Source organism: Coregonus clupeaformis, unplaced genomic scaffold (assembly GCF_020615455.1).
Source record: "Coregonus clupeaformis isolate EN_2021a unplaced genomic scaffold, ASM2061545v1 scaf0716, whole genome shotgun sequence".
In the NCBI taxonomy this organism is placed as follows: Eukaryota; Metazoa; Chordata; class Actinopteri; order Salmoniformes; family Salmonidae; genus Coregonus; species Coregonus clupeaformis.
Genome location: NW_025534171.1, coordinates 120001 through 139403, shown reverse-complemented (window position 1 = coordinate 139403; position 19403 = coordinate 120001). Strand labels below are relative to the sequence as shown.

At 43.2% G+C, this 19403-nt stretch overlaps 1 gene segment (V, D, J or C); it reads right to left on the bottom strand.

The window, feature by feature from the left end:
- Window positions 1–12077: 12077 nt before the first annotated feature.
- On the bottom strand, window positions 12078–12703 carry LOC123485516. The segment is given in 2 exon segments: window positions 12078–12436; window positions 12626–12703. Coding segments are annotated over 2 exon segments (408 nt in total).
- Between the last annotated feature and the right edge of the window lie 6700 nt (window positions 12704–19403).

Sequence of the window (19403 nt, the reverse complement as noted above, 5' to 3'; positions counted from 1 at the left end):
GGCTTGCCGTTCCAAATAAAATGGAATATTTTTTTCTCATATAATTTAAAAAACTGTTCGCTAGGCATAGGCAAGACCATAAGCAAATAGGTAAACTGGGATAATACTAAAGAGTTAATCAGGGTGATTTTTCCACAAATTGACAGGTATTTACCTTTCCATGGTAGCAAGATCTTGTCTATTTTTGCTAAATTTCTATTAAAATGTATTGAAGTGAGATCATTTATTTCCTTTGGGATATGTATTCCGAGTATATCCACATCACCATCAGACCATTTTATGGTAAACTACATGGTAATGTAAAAATTGTATTTTTAGTGATCCAATACGTAATATAGTAAATTTGTCATAATTTTGTTGTAATCCAGAGAGGTTAGCAAATGTATCTAGATCCTCTATGAGGCTGTGGAGGGATTCTAGTTGTGGATTTAAAAGAAAACATGAATCATCAGTGTACAATGACACCTTTGTTTTTAAGCCCTGGATTTCTAAGCCCCTGATATTATTGTTGGATCTGATTTTAATAGCTAACATCTCGATGGCCACAATAAATAGATATGCCGATAGTGGACAACCTTGTTTCACTCCTCTTGACAGTTTAAAACACTCTGAGAAATAGCCATTATTTACTATTTTACACCTAGGGTTACTATACATGATTTTGACCCCTTTTATAAGAGATTCTCCTAAATTGAAATGCTCCAGGCATTTATATATAAACCCCAGTCGTACTTTATCAAATGCCTTTTCGAAGTCTGCTATGAATAGCAGGCCTGGTTTCCCAGATTTTACATAGTGTTCTATGTATTTCTGTTTTTAATTTGTAATACATTTTACAACAATTTCTAAAAGCCTGTTTTCACTTTGTCATTATAGGGAATTGTGTGTAGATTGCTGAATATTTTTATTTAATTAGCAACATACTTCAGTAGTAAATATATCTTTCATGAGGGACTTAGTACCTGTCACCCATAGTAGTAGAGTTGCTACTTGTATGAGGAGCGTGATCATGTTGATGGTTCTGGAGAGAAGTGTCACATGGACAAGGAGAAAGGGTTTTCAGATAGTCAGAGATGTGTTGTCAGCTAGTGGGAGTGTCAAATGTATACTGCATCCCAAATGGCACCCTATTCCCTTTATAGTGCACTACTTTAGACCAGAGTCCATAGGGGTGAGAGGAAATAAGTCAATAGAGACGGTGAGCTGAACTGAGCTGCCGGAGGGGGAAGGAAAATGACATCACTTTGACGTCAGATTTTATGTTGATATTCAAGCAGATACCTTGTTCACCTACAGGTCTCCTTTTCAACTTAAAGGTGTATTGTGGAACATACCCGTATCTACATCATTGAAAGTATTTGTATTTTTAATCTTTAGAGTGTACCTATGTTTTAGATTCTGCAGTAATCACACTACCAAATAGGCTGTAATTTGAAGAAATACCTCAACCGTTTCTTCAAAGCAACAACATCAACCACATTATTTGGTATAGAGGTTTGATATCAACTTCCTCCATGTGCTCAGACATCTACAGCGGTGGATAGCAGGTCTGCTGGGTGTTGATGTACACTGCAGTTGGGGACATATAGTTAAATGATCAGAAGGGGTTTTTGAGAAGAGAGAAGGGTATCTACATCACTGCACTGTCTTCAGGTCAGAACAGTAATACACTGCACTGTCTTCAGGTCAGAACAGTAATACACTGCACTGTCTTCAGGTCAGAACAGTAACACACTGCACTGTCTTCAGGTCAGAACAGTAACACACTGCACTGTCTTCAGGTCAGAACAGTAATACACTGCACTGTTTTCAGGTCAGAACAGTAATAAACTGCACTGTCTTCTGGCATCCGACCGTAAGGCGCTACAGAGGGTAGTGCGTACGGCCCAGTACATCACTGGGGCCAAGCTTCCTGCCATCCAGGACCTCTATACCAGGCGGTGTCAGAGGAAGGCCCACAAAATGGTCAAAGACTCCAGTCACCCAAGTCATAAACTGTTCTCTCTTCTACCGCACGGCAAGCGGTACCGGAGCGCCAAGTCTAGGACCAAAAGGCTCCTTAACAACTTCTACCCCCAAGCCATAAGACTGGTGAACAATTAATCAAATGGCCACCCAGAGTATTTACATTGACTCTCGCTGTTTATTATCTATGCATAATCACTAAACCCCTATCTACATGTACAAATTACCTCGACTAACCTGTACCCCCGCACATTGACTCGGTACCGGTACCCCCTGTATATGGCCTCGTTATTGTTATTTTACTGTGTTACTTTTATTAAATGTTTTACTTTTGTTTAATTATTTTCTTAACTCTATTTCTTGAACTGCAATGTTGGTTAAGGGCCTGTAGGTAAGCATGTCACGGTAAGGTCTACACCTGTTGTATTCGGCGCATGTGACAAATACAATTTCATTTCATTTCATTTGATTGGCACAAAGTCAAAAAGAGAGGGGGCTGGGGAGAGAGAGAGAGAGGGGAGCGAGAGAGACGGGGGGTGGGGGGGAGAGAGAGACAGAGAGACGGGGTGGGGGGGGAGAGAGAGAGTTAGAGAGAGAGAGAGAGAGACGGGGGGGGGGTGGGGGGAGAGAGAGAGAGAGAGAGAGAGAGAGAGAGAGGGTGGGTATGAGAGAGAGAGAGAGAGAGAGAGAGAGAGGAGAGGGGTGGGTATGAGAGAGAGAGGGGGTGGGGGGAGAGAGAGAGAGAGTTAGGAGAGAGAGACGGGGGGTGGGGGAGAGAGAGAGAGACAGAGAGAGAGACGGGGGTGGGGGGGAGAGAGAGAGAGAGACGGGGGTGGGTATGAGAGAGAGAGGGGGGAGAGTATTTCATGTGAATCACATCTATGCAGTGGAGGAGTAATGGAATATGACATTGTAACGTTGCATAATTGATGTTAATGAGTGTTGACACTAAACTGTAATACCAGTGTACTGTACTAGGACAGATATCACCCTGCTTATGTCATAATCCATCTGTGTTTATTCATTGGCACTGAATCAAAGTCACACCTCAGATGCAGGTGTTCTGAGCAGTGTGCTAATACTACTATCAGATAGGGTTTATGTAGAGGAGAGAAGGTACTCTACATCACTGTGTTGGCTGGCTGCACAGTAATAAACTGCACTGTCTTCAGGTCCTCTCAGACTCAGGAGATGAAGATAAGCCTCTTTCTCACCATCTCCACTCACATTGAAGTGCTTTTCAAGTGGTGACTCCAAGTTTATTGACTTGTAATTTACATAACCAATGAGTTTCATAGCAGTGTCTCCTGCTGATTGTTGGTACCATAAAATCACATAGTAGTTAGGGATAGCATGGCTGCAGGTGAGTTGAAGGTTTCTTCCAGGTCCTTCTATTAGTGCAACAGGGCTCTGATTAACCATGCTACTAAACGACTCTCCTGTGGAGAGAGAGAGAGAGGAGAGGGAGATAAGGTGAGAGAGAAGGAGCGAGAGAGAGAGATAGAGAGAGAGAGAGAGAGAGAGAGAGAGAGAGAGAGAGAGAGAGAGGAGAGAGGGAGAGAAGAAGTGAGAGAGAGGATATTTTATTCAGTTTGATGACATTAGTAGATTTGTTAGGCTTCTCATCGTAAGTGATGTAATACCTGTCACCCAGAGTGGTAGAGCTGCCAGGTGAATCAGAACTCTGAACATGATGATGAAGGAGAAGATGATGATGATGAAGATGCTGAGGAAGACGATGATGATGAGGAAGCCTCAGTGGAGGAGTGATATGAGTGTCTCCTGGATGAAGCTCTGAGGTGAAAGGAGAGGGGCTGATGTTGTAGTATCCTGTTTCCTTTAGGGTGGTGGATAGTGAGAGTGTTAGAGGGAGTGTCAGGAAGCCTGTACTGTAAAGCTTGCTCATAGGACCTCACTGTGAACATGACTGATTACATGATCATGACAATGAAACAATCAGACATTAGAAGAACTAGAGTTAGAGGTCCCCCTACAGTACGTGATGAGACCATCTCTTTACATATTATATTCCATCCTATTGAAACTCTGGGGTTTTTGTGCAGCTGTGCTTGTCGTCTCTATCACTGTGATCATACACAGCACAGAAGTACATGCCGCTGTCTCCTGCCTCCACCTTCTTCACTGTGAAAGATCCACTCTCAGCATCAGTCTTAACAGTTGGATATTTGTCTTCCCTGAAATCCCCAGAATACTCAGATTTGGAATTGGGAGAAGTGAAGGCTACCTGCTTCATTCCCTCTCCTGGACGCTGTCTATACCAGTACATCTGGAAGTAGGTAGCTCCCTTAGTGTGACTGCAGTTAATCTGAGCATCACTGTCTTTCAGTCCCCAGAGTATGGTGGGTGTCTGAGTGACTTCACTCCCCTCAACAAGACCTGTAAGGATACAGTGAGAATGAAATCAATAGAGTTAGATACAGTTAGACCTGAATACATCAAGACTCAGGTGAAGTGAACGTATGCTTGGAAACATCAATTTCTATAACTATAGAAGGCCGTCATTGTAAATAAGTATTTTGTTCTTAACTTTCCTGGTTAAATAAATGAAACATTATGAAACTGTACCTGCAGCACAGAGCAGTAAGACAGTAACAGTGAAGAGAAATGTGAACATGTTTGATCACGTTATATGTGAGAGTGCTGGAAAGAGTCTGGTATCAATGTACAGAATAAAAGAGGAGTGTCACATAGATGAATAGATGACAATCAGTAGACCACGGCAGGTTTCACCATATTGAACATGTCAGTGAAGTGGGAGGGACACTGATGATCTGAATACATCATGCAAATGACTGGTTCAGACTGTAGAGACGTTCACATTATTAAAGATAGAGGTCCCCCTAGAGGACATGATGAGACCATCAGCTCTTTAGATATTATATTCTATCCTATAGAGCTCGCCAGCTTGTAGTCCTAAAAAACTGAAAGGAGTCAGCATTTTCTACCTCTGGTTCGTTGGCCGTTGCTATGGGAGAAATGAAGGGGGGAAATAATGGGGTTTTGGGATAGGTTAACACAGGCTTTGGAGATCTCATAGGTTTTGTTTTGTGAGATAATATCAGTCAGTTAACATGACCTTTATGAATTATGAAGCCTTTATGTGCTCAAAATAAGTCTGTTGCTAACGAGTCGCTAACTGTCAGAGAAATGGAACTACCACATTAGTCGCAGCATTTTTCACGTCACTACGCTGACCACGCAAACTAGTCTTCTACAGTCCACCAAAAAGCTAGTTAGCTTAGTTAGCTTTTTGATCACCAGCTCGAACGAAAATGCAAATCTCTTCAGGGGGAAGATGCTTATTTTTTTGGTTCCCGAACGATAAAACAGGGTTTTTGTTGTAATATATCAACTCTGGGGGTTTAGTGCAGCTGTACTTGTTATATTATATCAACACTGGGGGTTTAGTGCAGCTGTACTTGTTGTATTATATCAACACTGGGGGTTTAGTGCAGCTGTACTTGTTATATTATATCAACTCTGGGGGTTTAGTGCAGCTGTACTTGTTATATTATATCAACACTGGGGGTTTAGTGCAGCTGTACTTGTTATATTATATCAACTCTGGGGGTTTAGTGCAGCTGTACTTGTTATATTATATCAACACTGGGGGTTTAGTGCAGCTGTACTTGTTATATTATATCAGCACTGGGGGTTTAGTGCAGCTGTACTTGTTGTATTATATCAACTCTGGGGGTTTAGTGCAGCTGTACTTGTTATATTATATCAACACTGGGGGTTTAGTGCAGCTGTACTTGTTATATTATATCAACTCTGGGGGTTTAGTGCAGCTGTACTTGTTATATTATATCAACACTGGGGGTTTAGTGCAGCTGTACTTGTTATATTATATCAACTCTGGGGGTTTAGTACAGCTGTACTTGTTATATTATATCAACTCTGGGGGTTTAGTGCAGCTGTACTTGTTATATTATATCAACACTGGGGGTTTAGTGCAGCTGTACTTGTTATATTATATCAACTCTGGGGGTTTAGTGCAGCTGTACTTGTTATATTATATCAACACTGGGGGTTTAGTGCAGCTGTACTTGTTATATTATATCAACACTGGGGGTTTAGTGCAGCTGTACTTGTTATATTATATCAACACTGGGGGTTTAGTGCAGCTGTACTTGTTATATTATATCAACACTGGGGGTTTAGTGCAGCTGTACTTGTTATATTATATCAACACTGGGGGTTTAGTGCAGCTGTACTTGTTATATTATATCAACACTGGGGGTTTAGTGCAGCTGTACTTGTTATATTATATCAACACTGGGGGTTTAGTGCATCTGTACTTGTTATATTATATCAACTCTGGGGGTTTAGTGCAGCACTCCCCTCTGAGCTGTCTCTGCTAAGCCTAGCATCCTTTCCCTCAGCACTGGTACCAGAAGACCAGGGGACCACACTGCCTGTACTGGGACCAGCAACATCCTAGTTGTGAATGAATAAAGACATTTATTAGATAAAGAAGAAAGGTAGAAAGATGAATGAATACATGCCTAATAGTTGACTATTGGCTCATAAAACCTTATCAAAGCCTAACTACTTATATTGCAAATGTACTGTAAGTGCCTGGCTGTCATACATGTTCTTTACCTACTTAGAGAGAGACACAAACAATGACACATGTACATAGCTGTTATTTTACCTACTTAGACAGAGACACAAACAATGACACATGTACATAGCTGTTATTTTACCTACTTAGAGAGAGACACACACAATGACACATGTACATAGCTGTTATTTTACCTACTTAGACAGAGACACACACAATGACACATGTACATAGCTGTTATTTTACCTACTTAGAGAGAGACACACACAATGACACATGTACATAGCTGTTATTTTACCTACTTAGAGAGAGACACACACAATGACACATGTACATAGCTGTTATTTTACCTACTTAGAGAGAGAAACACACAATGACACATGTACATAGCTGTTATTTTACCTACTTAGAGAGAGACACACACAATGACACATGTACATAGCTGTTATTTTACCTACTTAGACAGAGACACACACAATGACACATGTACATAGCTGTTATTTTACCTACTTAGAGAGAGACACACACAATGACACATGTACATAGCTGTTATTTTACCTACTTAGACAGAGACAAACACAATGACACATGTACATAGCTGTTATTTTACCTACTTAGAGAGAGACATTCTGAAAAATCAGAATAAAAAATAAAAAATAAAGATTCCATGACCCGCAGAATTTAGGCTGTTCTGGAGGCAAAGTGGGGTCCGACCCGGTACTAGATGGGTGTACCTAATAAACTGGCAACTACGTGTATATTAGACAAAGAAGAAAATCTATGAATAAATGTCTTATAGATGACCATTGGTTTACATGGCGCCAACAGACATGGCATCTCTACTTCTATCTCCTGAACAACTTTGACAAGCATTACAGCAATAACATCTTCTAAATATGAAGAGGAGAAGAGGAAGAGTAGCGGGAGAGAGAGAGCGGAGGTATCTTTGCATTGGATGCGTTTCAATCCACCGAGCTAGACCGGTGTTTGTCAGACCATGAGACATCCTGGAAATTGGCCTTCTCATAAAATCATCTGTAGCTTCCGAACAGTTTTGGCCTAGAAACTATTATGAGCCCTGTATGGAAAGATGAGACCCACAAGCGTCTTTGGACTCGACTGAGGTCGGTACAGCCTATTGGTTTTGCTCTAGGATGCCCACAGGCCTCACAAGACTTGTCTGAAGGGTACCAGTTGAAAAATAAATGGAAGTACTGTATTCGGAAAGTATTCAGATCCCTTGACTTTTTCCACATTTTGTTACGTTACAGCCTTATTTTAAAATGGAATAAGTTGTTTTTTCCCCTCATCAATCTACACACATTAATCCATAATGACAAACCACTCAGCCATCCTCAGGTCTCTACCACTCAGCCATCCTCAGGTCTCTACCACTCAGCCATCCTCAGGTCTCTACCACTCAGCCATCCTCAGGTCTCTACCACTCAGCCATCTTCAGGTCTCTACCACTCAGCCATCCTGAGGTCTCTACCACTCAGCCATCCTGAGGTCTCTACCGCTCAGCCATGCTGAGGTCTCTACCACTCAGCCATCCTCAGGTCTCTACCACTCAGCCATCCTGAGGTCTCTACCACTCAGCCATCCTCAGGTCTCTACCACTCAGCCATCCTCAGGTCTCTACCACTCAGCCATCCTCAGGTCTCTACCACTCAGCCATCTTCAGGTCTCTACCACTCAGCCATCTTAAGGTCTCTACCACTCAGCCACCCTCAGGTCTCTACCACTCAGCCATCCTCTGGTCTCTACCACTCAGCCATCCTCAGGTCTCTACCACTCAGCCATCCTCAGGTCTCTACCACTCAGCCATCTTAAGGTCTCTACCACTCAGCCACCCTCAGGTCTCTACCACTCAGCCATCCTCAGGTCTCTACCACTCAGCCATCCTCAGGTCTCTACCACTCAGCCATCTTCAGGTCTCTACCACTCAGCCATCTTAAGGTCTCTACCACTCAGCCACCCTCAGGTCTCTACCACTCAGCCATCCTCTGGTCTCTACCACTCAGCCATCCTCAGGTCTCTACCACTCAGCCATCCTCAGGTCTCTACCACTCAGCTATCTTCAAGTCTCTACCACTCAGCCACCCTCAGGTCTCTACCACTCAGCCATCCTCAGGTCTCTACCACTCAGCCATCTTCAGGTCTCTACCACTCAGCCATCCTGAGGTCTCTACCACTCAGCCATCCTGAGCCACTTATAACAGTATCATTACCATCTGTTTGATATCAAATGCTTCATAGCAAAGTGTTGTTGAAGTGGTTGAAGACAGGTGCAGGTGTATAGAGCTGTAGTCAGTATTATATGAGAGGATCAGAGAGGGTTTTTGTAGAGGAGAGAGCGTATAGTGAAACACTGTGCATCACTAGCAGCACAGAAATACACTGCACTGTCTTCAGCTTCTCTCAGTTTAGGAATATGTAGATACGCCATTTTGTCAGCTGCACCATCTCCACTCACATTAAACCGCTCTTTAAAGGAATCTTCCACCGTTGGACTGGTGTATCTCACATACCCAATGAGTTTCAGAGCAGTGTTTTGGGCTGTCTGTTGGTACCACAGTATCATATCGTAGTTTGAAACATTGTGGCTGCAGCTGAGCTGAACTTTATCTTCAGGTCTTTTTAGTATTTCAGTAGGAGTCTGGTGAACTTTGTCCGTTTGTGACAGCCCTGTGGATGAAAACAGACAATATGAAATATACAGTAGCAATATATTTCAGTAGTAAATATATCTTTCATGAGGGACTTAGTACCTGTCACCCATAGTAGTAGAGTTGCTACTTGTATGAGGAGCGTGATCATGTTGATGGTTCTGGAGAGAAGTGTCACATGGACAAGGAGAAAGGGTTTTCAGATAGTCAGAGATGTGTTGTCAGCTAGTGGGAGTGTCAAATGTATACTGCATCCCAAATGGCACCCTATTCCCTTTATAGTGCACTACGTTTGACCAGAGTCCATAGGGGTGAGAGGAAATAAGTTAATAGAGACGGTGAGTTGAACTGAGCTGCCGGAGGGGAAGGAAATGACATCACTTTGACGTCAGAACTTATGTTGATATTCAAGCAGATACCTTATTCACCTACAGGTCTCCTGTTCAACTTAAAGGTGTATTGTGGAACATACCGGTAACTACATCATTGAAAGTATTTGTCTTTATTAGTCTTTAGATTTGATCTGTGTTATAGATTATGCAGTAATCACACTAGAAATAGGCTGTAATTTGAAGAAATACCCAAACCGTTTCTTCAAAGCAACAACATCAACCACATTATTTGGTATAGAGGTTTGATAGCATCTTCCTCCATGTGCTCAGACATCTACAGCGGTGGATAGCAGGTCTGCTGGGTGTTGATATACACTGCAGTTGGGGAGTAAATGATCAGAAGGGGTTTTTGTAGAAGAGAGAAGGGTATCTACATCACTGTGTTGACTTCAGGTCAGTACAGTAATACACTGCACTGTCTTCAGGTCAGAACAGTAACACACTGCACTGTCTTCAGGTCAGAACAGTAAAACACTGCACTGTCTTCAGGTCAGAACAGTAATACACTGCACTGTCTTTAGGTCAGAACAGTAATACACTGCACTGTCTTCTGGCATCCGACCGTAAGGCGCTACAGAGGGTAGTGTGTACAGCCTAGAACATCACTGGTGTCAAGCTTCCTGCCATCCAGGACCTCTATACCAGGCGGTGTCAGAGGAAGGCCCACAAAATGGTCAAAGACTCCAGTCACCCAAGTCAGAGACTGTTCTCTCTTCTACCGCACGGCAAGCGGTACCGGAGCGCCAAGTCTAGGACCAAAAGGCTCCTTAACAACTTCTACCCCCAAGCCATAAGACTGGTGAACAATTAATCAAATGGCCACCCAGAGTATTTACATTGACCCTTGCTGTTTATTATCTATGCATAGTCACTTTACCCCTACATACATGTATGAATTACCTTGACTAACCTGTACCCCCGCACATTGACTCAGTACCGGTACCCCCTGTATATAGCCTCATTATTGTTATTTTACTGTGTTACTTTTATTTTATTTTTTACTTTTGTTTAATTATTTTCTTAACTCTATTTCTTGGACTGCAATGTTGGTTAAGGGCTTGTAGGTAAGCATTTCACTGTAAGGAATACCTGTTGTATTCGGCGCATGTGACAAATACAATTTCATTTGATTTAATTGGCATACAGTCAAAGAGAGAGGGGGCTGGGGAAAGAGAGAGAGGGGAGAGAGAGAGAGATGGAGGGAGGGGGAGAGAGAGAGAGATGGGGGAGAGAGAGAGAGAGAAAGAGAGAGAGAGAGAGAGGGGGGAGAGAGAGATGGGGTTGGGGAGAGAGAGAGGGGGGAGAGTAGTCATGTGAATCACATCAATGCAGGGGAGGAGTAATGGAATATGACATTGTAACGTTGCATAATTGATGTTAATGAGTGTTGACACTAAACTGTAAATACCAGTGTACTGTACTAGGACAGATATCATCTTGCTTATGTCATAATCCATCTGTGTTTATTCATTGGCACTGAATCAAAGTCACACCTCAGATGCAGGTGTTCTGAACAGTGTGCTAATACTACTATCAGATAGGGTTTATGTAGAGGAGAGAAGGTACTCTACATCACTGTGTTGGCTGGCTGCACAGTAATAAACTGCCCTGTCTTCAGGTCCTCTCAGACTCAGGAGATGAAGATAAGCCTCTTTCTCACCATCTCCACTCACATTGAAGTGCTTTTCAAGTGGTGACTCCAAGTTTATTGACTTGTAATTTACATAACCAATGAGTTTCATAGCTGTGTCTCCTGCTGACTGTTGGTACCATAGTATCATTCGGTAGTCAGGAATAGTATGTCTGCAGGTGAGTTGAACGTTTCTTCCAGGTCCTTCTATTAGTGCAACAGGGCTCTGATTAACCATGCTACTAAACGACTCTCCTGTGGAGAGAGAGAGAGAGAGAGAGAGAGAGAGAGAGAGAGAGAGAGAGAGAGAGAGAGAGAGAGAGAGAGAGAGAGAGGAGAGAGGGAGATAAGGTGAGAGAGAAGGAGCGAGAGAGAGGATATTTCATTCAGTTTGATGACATTCGTAGATTTGTTAGGCTTCTCATCGTAAGTGATTTAATACCTGTCACCCAGAGTGGTAGAGCTGCCAGGTGAATCAGAACTCTGAACATGATGATGAAGGAGAAGATGATGATGATGAAGATGCTGAGGAAGACGATGATGATGAGGAAGCCTCAGTGGAGGAGTGATATGAGTGTCTCCTGGATGAAGCTCTGAGGTGAAAGGAGAGGGGCTGATGTTGTAGTATCCTGTTTCCTTTAGGGTGGTGGATATGAGAGTGTTAGAGGGAGTGTCAGGAAGCCTGTACTGTAAAGCTTGCTCATAGGACCTCACTGTGAACATGACTGATTACATGATCATGACAATGAAACCATCAGACATTAGAAGAACTAGAGTTAGAGGTCCCCCTACAGTACGTGATGAGACCATCTCTTTACATATTATATTCCATCCTATTGAAACTCTGGGGTTTTTGTGCAGCTGTGCTTGTCGTCTGTATCACTGTGTTCACTCACAGCACAGAAGTACATGCCGCTGTCTCCTGCCTCCACCTTCTTCACTGTGAAAGATCCACTCTCAGCAGCTGTCTTAACAGTTGGATATTTGTCTTCACCGAAGGCTCCATAGTCTGGTTTGCTATAACTACTTGTGAAGACTACCTGCTTCATTCCCTCTCCTGGACGCTGTCTATACCAGTACATCTGGTTGTAGCCAGCTCCCTTAGTGTGACTGCAGTTCATCTGAGCATCACTGTCTTTCAGTCCCCAGAGTATGGTGGGTGTCTGAGTGACTTCACTCCCCTCAACAAGACCTGTAAGGATACAGTGAGGATGAAATCAATAGAGTTAGATACAGTTAAACATGAATACAGCAAGACTCAGGTGAAGTGAACGTATGCTTGGAAACATCAATATCTATAACTATAGTTGACCGTCATTGTAAATAAGTATTTTGTTCTTAACTTTCCTGGTTAAATAAATGAAACATTATGAAACTGTACCTGCAGCACAGAGCAGTAAGACAGTAACAGTGAAGAGAAATGTGAACATGTTTGATCACGTTATATGTGAGAGTGCTGGAAAGAGTCTGGTATCAATGTATAGAATAAAAGAGGAGTGTCACATAGATGAATAGATGACAATCAGTAGACCACGGCAGGTTTCACCATATTGAACATGTCAGTGAAGTGGGAGGGACACTGATGATCTGAATACATCATGCAAATGACTGGTTCAGACTGTAGAGACGTTCCCATTATTAAAGATAGAGGTCCCCCCTACAGGACATGATGAGACCATCAGCTCTTTAGATATTATATTCTATCTTATAGAGCTCGCCAGCTTGTACAGTCGTGGTCAAACGTTTTGAGAATTACACAAATATTAATTTTCACAAAGTCTGCTGCCTCAGTTTTTATGATGGCAATTTGCATATACTCCAGAATATTATGAAGAGTGATCAGATGAATTGCAATTAATTGCAAAGTCCCTCTTTGCCACGAAAATGAACTTAATCCCCCAAAAACATTTCCCTGCATTTCAGCCCCTGCCACAAAGGACCAGCTGACATCATGTAAGTGATTCTCTCGTTAACACAGGTGAGAGTGTTGACGAGGACAAGGCTGGAGATCACTCTGTCATGCTGATTGAGTTAGAATAACAGACTGGAAGCTTTAAAAGGAGGGTGGTGCTTGAAATCATTGTTCTTCCTCTGTTAACCATGGTTACCTGCAAGGAAACATGTGCCGTCATCATTGCTTTGCACAAAAAGGGCTTCACAGGCAAGGATATTGCTGCTAGTAAGATTGTACCTAAATCAACCATTTATCGGATCATCAAGAACTTCAAGGAGAGAGGTTCAATTGTTGTAAAGAAGGCATCAGGGCGCCCAAGAAAGTCCAGCAAGCACCAGGACCGTCCCCTAAAGTTGATTCAGCTGCGGGATCGGGGCACCACCAGTGCAGAGCTTGCTCAGGAATGGCAGCAGGCAGGTGTGAGTGCATCTGCACGCACAGTGAGGCGAAGACTTTTGGAGGATGGCCTGGTGTCAAGAAGGGCAGCGAGGAAGCCACTTCTCTCCAGGAAAAACATCAGGGACAGACTGATATTCTGCAAAAGGTACAGGGCAATTGGACTGCTGAGGACTGGGGTAAAGTCATTTTCTCTGATGAATCCCCTTTCCGATTGTTTGGGGCATCAGGGAAAAAAGCTTGTCCGGAGAAGACAAGGTGAGCACTACCATCAGTCCTGTGTCATACCAACAGTAAAGCATCCTGAGACCATTCATGTGTGGGGTTGCTTCTCAGCCAAGGGAGTGGGCTCACTCACAATTTTGCCTAAGAACACAGCCATGAATAAAGAATGGTATCAACACATCCTCCGAGAGCAACCTATCCCAACCATCCAAGAACAGTTTGGTGATGAACAATGCCTTTTCCAGCATGATGGAGAACCTTGCCATGAGGCGAAAGTGATAACTAAGTGGCTCGGGGAACAAAACATCAACATTTTGGGTCCATGGCCAGGAAACTCCCCAGACCTTAATCCCATTGAGAACTTGTGGTCAATCCTCAAGAGGTGGGTGGACAAACAAAAACCCACAAATTCTGACAAACTCCAAGCATTGATTATGCAAGAATGGGCTGCCATCAGTCAGGATGTGGCCCAGAAGTTAATTGACAGCATGCCAGGGCAGATTGCAGAGGTCTTGAAAAAGAAGGGTCAACACTGCAAATGTTGACTCTTTGCATAAACTTAATGTAATTGTCAATAAAAGCCTTTGACACTTATGGAATGCTTGTAACTATACTTCAGTATACCATAGTGGTCCTCTGTAGCTCAGCTGGTAGAGCACGGCGCTTGTAACGCCAAGGTAGTGGGTTCGATCCCCGGGACCACCCATACACAAAAAAAATGTTTAAAAAAAATGTATGCACGCATGACTGTAAGTCGCTTTGGATAAAAGCGTCTGCTAAATGGCATATTATTATTATATTATAGTAACATCTGACAAAAATATCTAAAAATACTGAAGCAGCAAACTTTGTGAAAACCAATACTTTTGTCATTCTCAAAACTTTTGACCACGACTGTAGTCCTAAAAAGCTGAAATGAGTCAGCATTTTCTACCTCTGGTTCGTTGGCCGTTGCTATGGGAGAAATGAAGGGGGGAAATAATGGGGTTTTGGGATATAAGGTCTGAGGTCAACACAGGCTTTGGAGATCTTATAGGTTTTGTTCTGTGAGATAATATCAGTCAGTTAACATGACCTTTATGAATTATGAAGCCTTTATGTGCTCAAAATAAGTCTGTTGCTAACGAGTCGCTAACTGTCAGAGAAATGGAACTATATCTCAATATCTTCACGCCACTACGCTGACCACGCAAACCAGTCTTATACAGACTAGTCTTGTAAAGTCCAACAAAAAGCTAGTTAGCTTAGTTATTTTTCTGCTTACCAGCTCGAACGAAAACGCAAGGGTGATGTATTGTTTTGCTCCAGGTACCACGCAAACTAGTCTCAGAGAAGCGCCAGAGGAGATGGCTGCCGTTTTACGGGCTCCTAACCAATTGTGCAATTGTAACTTATTTTGTACATAATGTTTCTGCCACTGTCTCTTATGACCAAAAAGAGCTTCTGGATATCAGGACAGCGATTACTCACCTCGTACTGGACGAAGATTTTTTATTTAACGAGTCGGACGCGAAGGATTTTCTTCAGACACCCGACAAGGCCCAAATCCCCGTCATTCGCATGATAAAAAGACGGAGATATCGTGGACGTAGGTCGGGGTGCCTTGTAAGGATCTGACGGCGAGTGGGTAATCTGCCTCTACCATCAGTCCTATTGGCCAACGTACAATCATTGGATAACAAAATAGACGAACTAAGATCATGGATATCCACCGGGACATTAAAAGCTGTAATATCTTATGTTTCACCAAGTCATGGCTGAACAACGACATGGATAACATACAGCTGGCGGATTGGTAAGATAGAACAGCTGCCTCCGGTAAGACAAGGGGTGGCGGTCTGTGTATATTTGTAAACAACAGCTGGTGCACAAAATCTAATATTAAGGAAGTATCAAGGTTTTGCTCGCCTGAGGTAGAGTATCTCATGATAAGCTGTAGACCACACTATTTACCAAGAGAGTTTTCATCTATATTTTTTGTAACTGTCTATTTACCACCACAAACCAATGCTGGCACTAAGACCGCACTCAATGAGCTTTATAAGGCCATAAGCAAACAGAAAACGCTCATCCAGAGGCAGCGCTCCTAGTGGCCGGGGACTTTAATGCAGGGAAACTTAAATCCGTTTTACCTCATTTCTACCAGCATGTTAAATGTGCAACCAGAGGAAAATAAACTCTAGACCACCTTTACTCCACACACAGAGATCCGTACAAAGTTCTCCCTCGCCCTCAATTTGGCAAATCTGCCAATAATCTATTCTCCTGATTCCTGCTTACAATCAAAAACTAAAGCAGGAAGCACCAGTGACTTGGCCAATAAAAAAGTGGTCAGATGACGCAGATGCTAAGCTACAGGACTGTTTTGCTAGCACAGACTGGAATATGTTCCGGGATTCTTCCGATGGCATTGAGGAGTACACCACATCAGTCACTGACTTCATCAATAAGTGCATTGATGACGTCGTCCCCACAGTGACCATACGTACATACCCCAACCAGAAGCCATGGATTACAGGCAACATCCGCACTGAGCTAAAGGGTAGAGCTGCCGCTTTCAAGGAGCGGGACTCTAACCCGGACGCTTATAAGAAATCCCGCTATGCCCTCCGACGAACCATCAAACCGGCAAAGAGTCAATACAGGACTAAGATTGAATCGTACTACACCGGCTCTGATGCTTGTCGGATGTGACAGGGCTTGCAAACTATTACAGACTACAAAGAGAAGCACAGCCACGAGCTGCCCAGTGACACGAGCCTACCAGACGAGCTAAATTACTTATATTCTCGCTTCCAGGCAAGCAACACTGAAGCATGCATGAGAGCATCAGCTGTTCCGGACGACTGTGTGATCACGCTCTCCGTAGCCGATGTGAGTAAGACCTTTAAACAGGTCAACATTCACAAGGCCACAGGGCCAGACAGATTACCAGGACGTGAACTCCGAGCACGCACTGACCAACTGGCAAGTGTCTTCACTTACATTCTCTACCTGTCCCTGACTGAGTCTGTAATACCAACATGTTTCAAGCAGACCACCATTTTCCCTGTGCCCAAGAACACTAAGGTAACCACCTAAATGACTATTGACCCGTAGCACTCACGTCTGTAGCCATGAAGTGCTTTGAAAGGCTGGTCATGGCTCACATCAACACCATTATCCCAGAAACTCTAGACCCACTCCAATTTGCATTCCGCCCCAACAGATCCACAGATGATGCAATCTCTAGTGCACTCCACACTGCCCTTTCCCACCTGGACAAAAGGAACACCTATGTGAGAATGCTATTCATTGACTACAGCTCAGCGTTCAACACCATAGTGCCCTCAAAGCCCATCACTAAGCTAAGGACCCTGGGACTAAACACCTCCCTCTGCAACTGGATCCTGGACTTCCTGACGGGCCACCCCAGGTGGTAAGGGTAGGTAACAACACATCTGCCACACTAATCCTCAACACGGGGGCCCCTCAGGGGTGCGTGCTCAGTCCCCTCCTGTATTCCCTGTTCACCCATGACTGCATGGCCAGGCACGACTCCAACACCATCATTAAGTTTGCAGACGACACCGACAACGATGAGACAGCCTATAGGGAGGACCTATACCTGGACCCTGATTCTACTGCAGTATATAATCTACCTGGACCCTGATTCTACTGCAGTATAGAATCTACCTGGACCCTGATTCTACTGCAGTATAGAATCTACCTGGACCCTGATTCTACTGCAGTATATAATCTACCTGGACCCTGATTCTACTGTAGAATAGAATCTACCTGGACCCTGATTCTGCAGTATAGAATCTACCTGGACCCTGATTCTACTGCAGTATAGAATCTACCTGGACCCTGATTCTACTGTAGAATAGAATCTACCTGGACCCAGATTCTACTGCAGTATATAATCTACCTGGACCCTGATTCTACTGTAGAATAGAATCTACCTGGACCCTGATTCTACTGCAGTATAGAATCTACCTGGACCCTGATTCTACTGCAGTATATAATCTACCTGGACCCTGATTCTACTGTAGAATAGAATCTACCTGGACCCTGATTCTACTGCAGTATAGAATCTACCTGGACCCTGAATCTACTGTAGAATAGAATCTACCTGGACCCTGATTCCACTGCAGTATATAATCTACCTGGACCCTGATTCTACTGTAGAATAGAATCTACCTGGACCCTGATTCTACTGTAGAATAGAATCTACCTGGACCCTGAATCTACTGCAGTATAGAATCTACCTGGACTCTGATTCTACTGTAGAATGGAATCTACCTGGACCCTGATTCTACTGCAGTATAGAATCTACCTGGACACTGATTCTACTGCAGTATAGAATCTACCTGGACCCTGATTCTACTGCAGTATAGAATCTACCTGGACACTGATTCTACTGTAGAATGGAATCTACCTGGACCCTGATTCTACTGCAGTATAGAATCTACCTGGACACTGATTCTACTGCAGTATAGAATCTACCTGGACCCTGATTCTACTGCAGTATAGAATCTACCTGGACCCTGATTCTACTGCAGTATAGAATCTACCTGGACACTGATTCTACTGTAGAATATAATCTACCTGGACCCTGATTCCACTGCAGTATAGAATCTACCTGGACCCTGATACTACTGCAGAGGTGTTCAATCGTATAGAGACTGGTATGTTCTATATATGCTTCTGGACTATCCTCCTGGATCCTATGCCTGTCTCTTTTCATGTAATATAACGGGAAACATCAGAGCCATGGTTGTGCAGTGGAGGTGTTCTATAGCATATAATCTATACCTTTTGCAGTCTACTGCAGTGTTCTAGAATCTATACCCTTTTGGTTCTACTGCAGTGTTCTAGAATCTATACCCTTTTGGTTCTACTGCAGTGTTCTAGAATCTATACCCTTTTGGTTCTACTGCAGTGTTTGTCACGCCCTGGCTCTGGGGACTCTTTAATGTTGAGCCAGGGTGTTAGTTTCTATGTTGGCCGGGGTGGTTCTCAATCAGAGGCAACGTGAATCAGCTGTTGCTTGTTGTCTCTGATTGGGAACCATACTTAGGTAGTCGTTTGGCATTTGTGTGGTGTGGTATCTTGTTCCGTGTATGGTTAGTGTTTGTTACCAAGGACTTCACGTATCGTTTTGTTGTTTTTGTTCGTGTGGTGAATATTAAAGTATGTTCGCATTCCACGCTGCGCATTGGTCTACTCCTTTCGACGATCGTGACAGTGTTCTAGAATCTATACCCTTTTGGTTCTACTGCAGTGTTCTAGAATCTATACCCTTTTGATTCTACTGCAGTGTTCTAGAATCTATACCCTTTTGATTCTACTGCAGTGTTCTAGAATCTATACCCTCTTTTTTTTTGGAAGCATAATCAAAACTCTCCTGAACTCTCCTATTGGACCCTCCTCATGTCATGTGACATAACAGAAAACAGAGACCCTCTAACCCAAATCCCCACCTTCTATCCCCTGGCAACCAACCAGACACAGAGTTGGCCTCTTTGTGTGAAGGGTAACAGGTTGTAAAAAAATAAGTGTTTCATTAGCCTATCCAATTAAATGCAATAATTTTTGTACA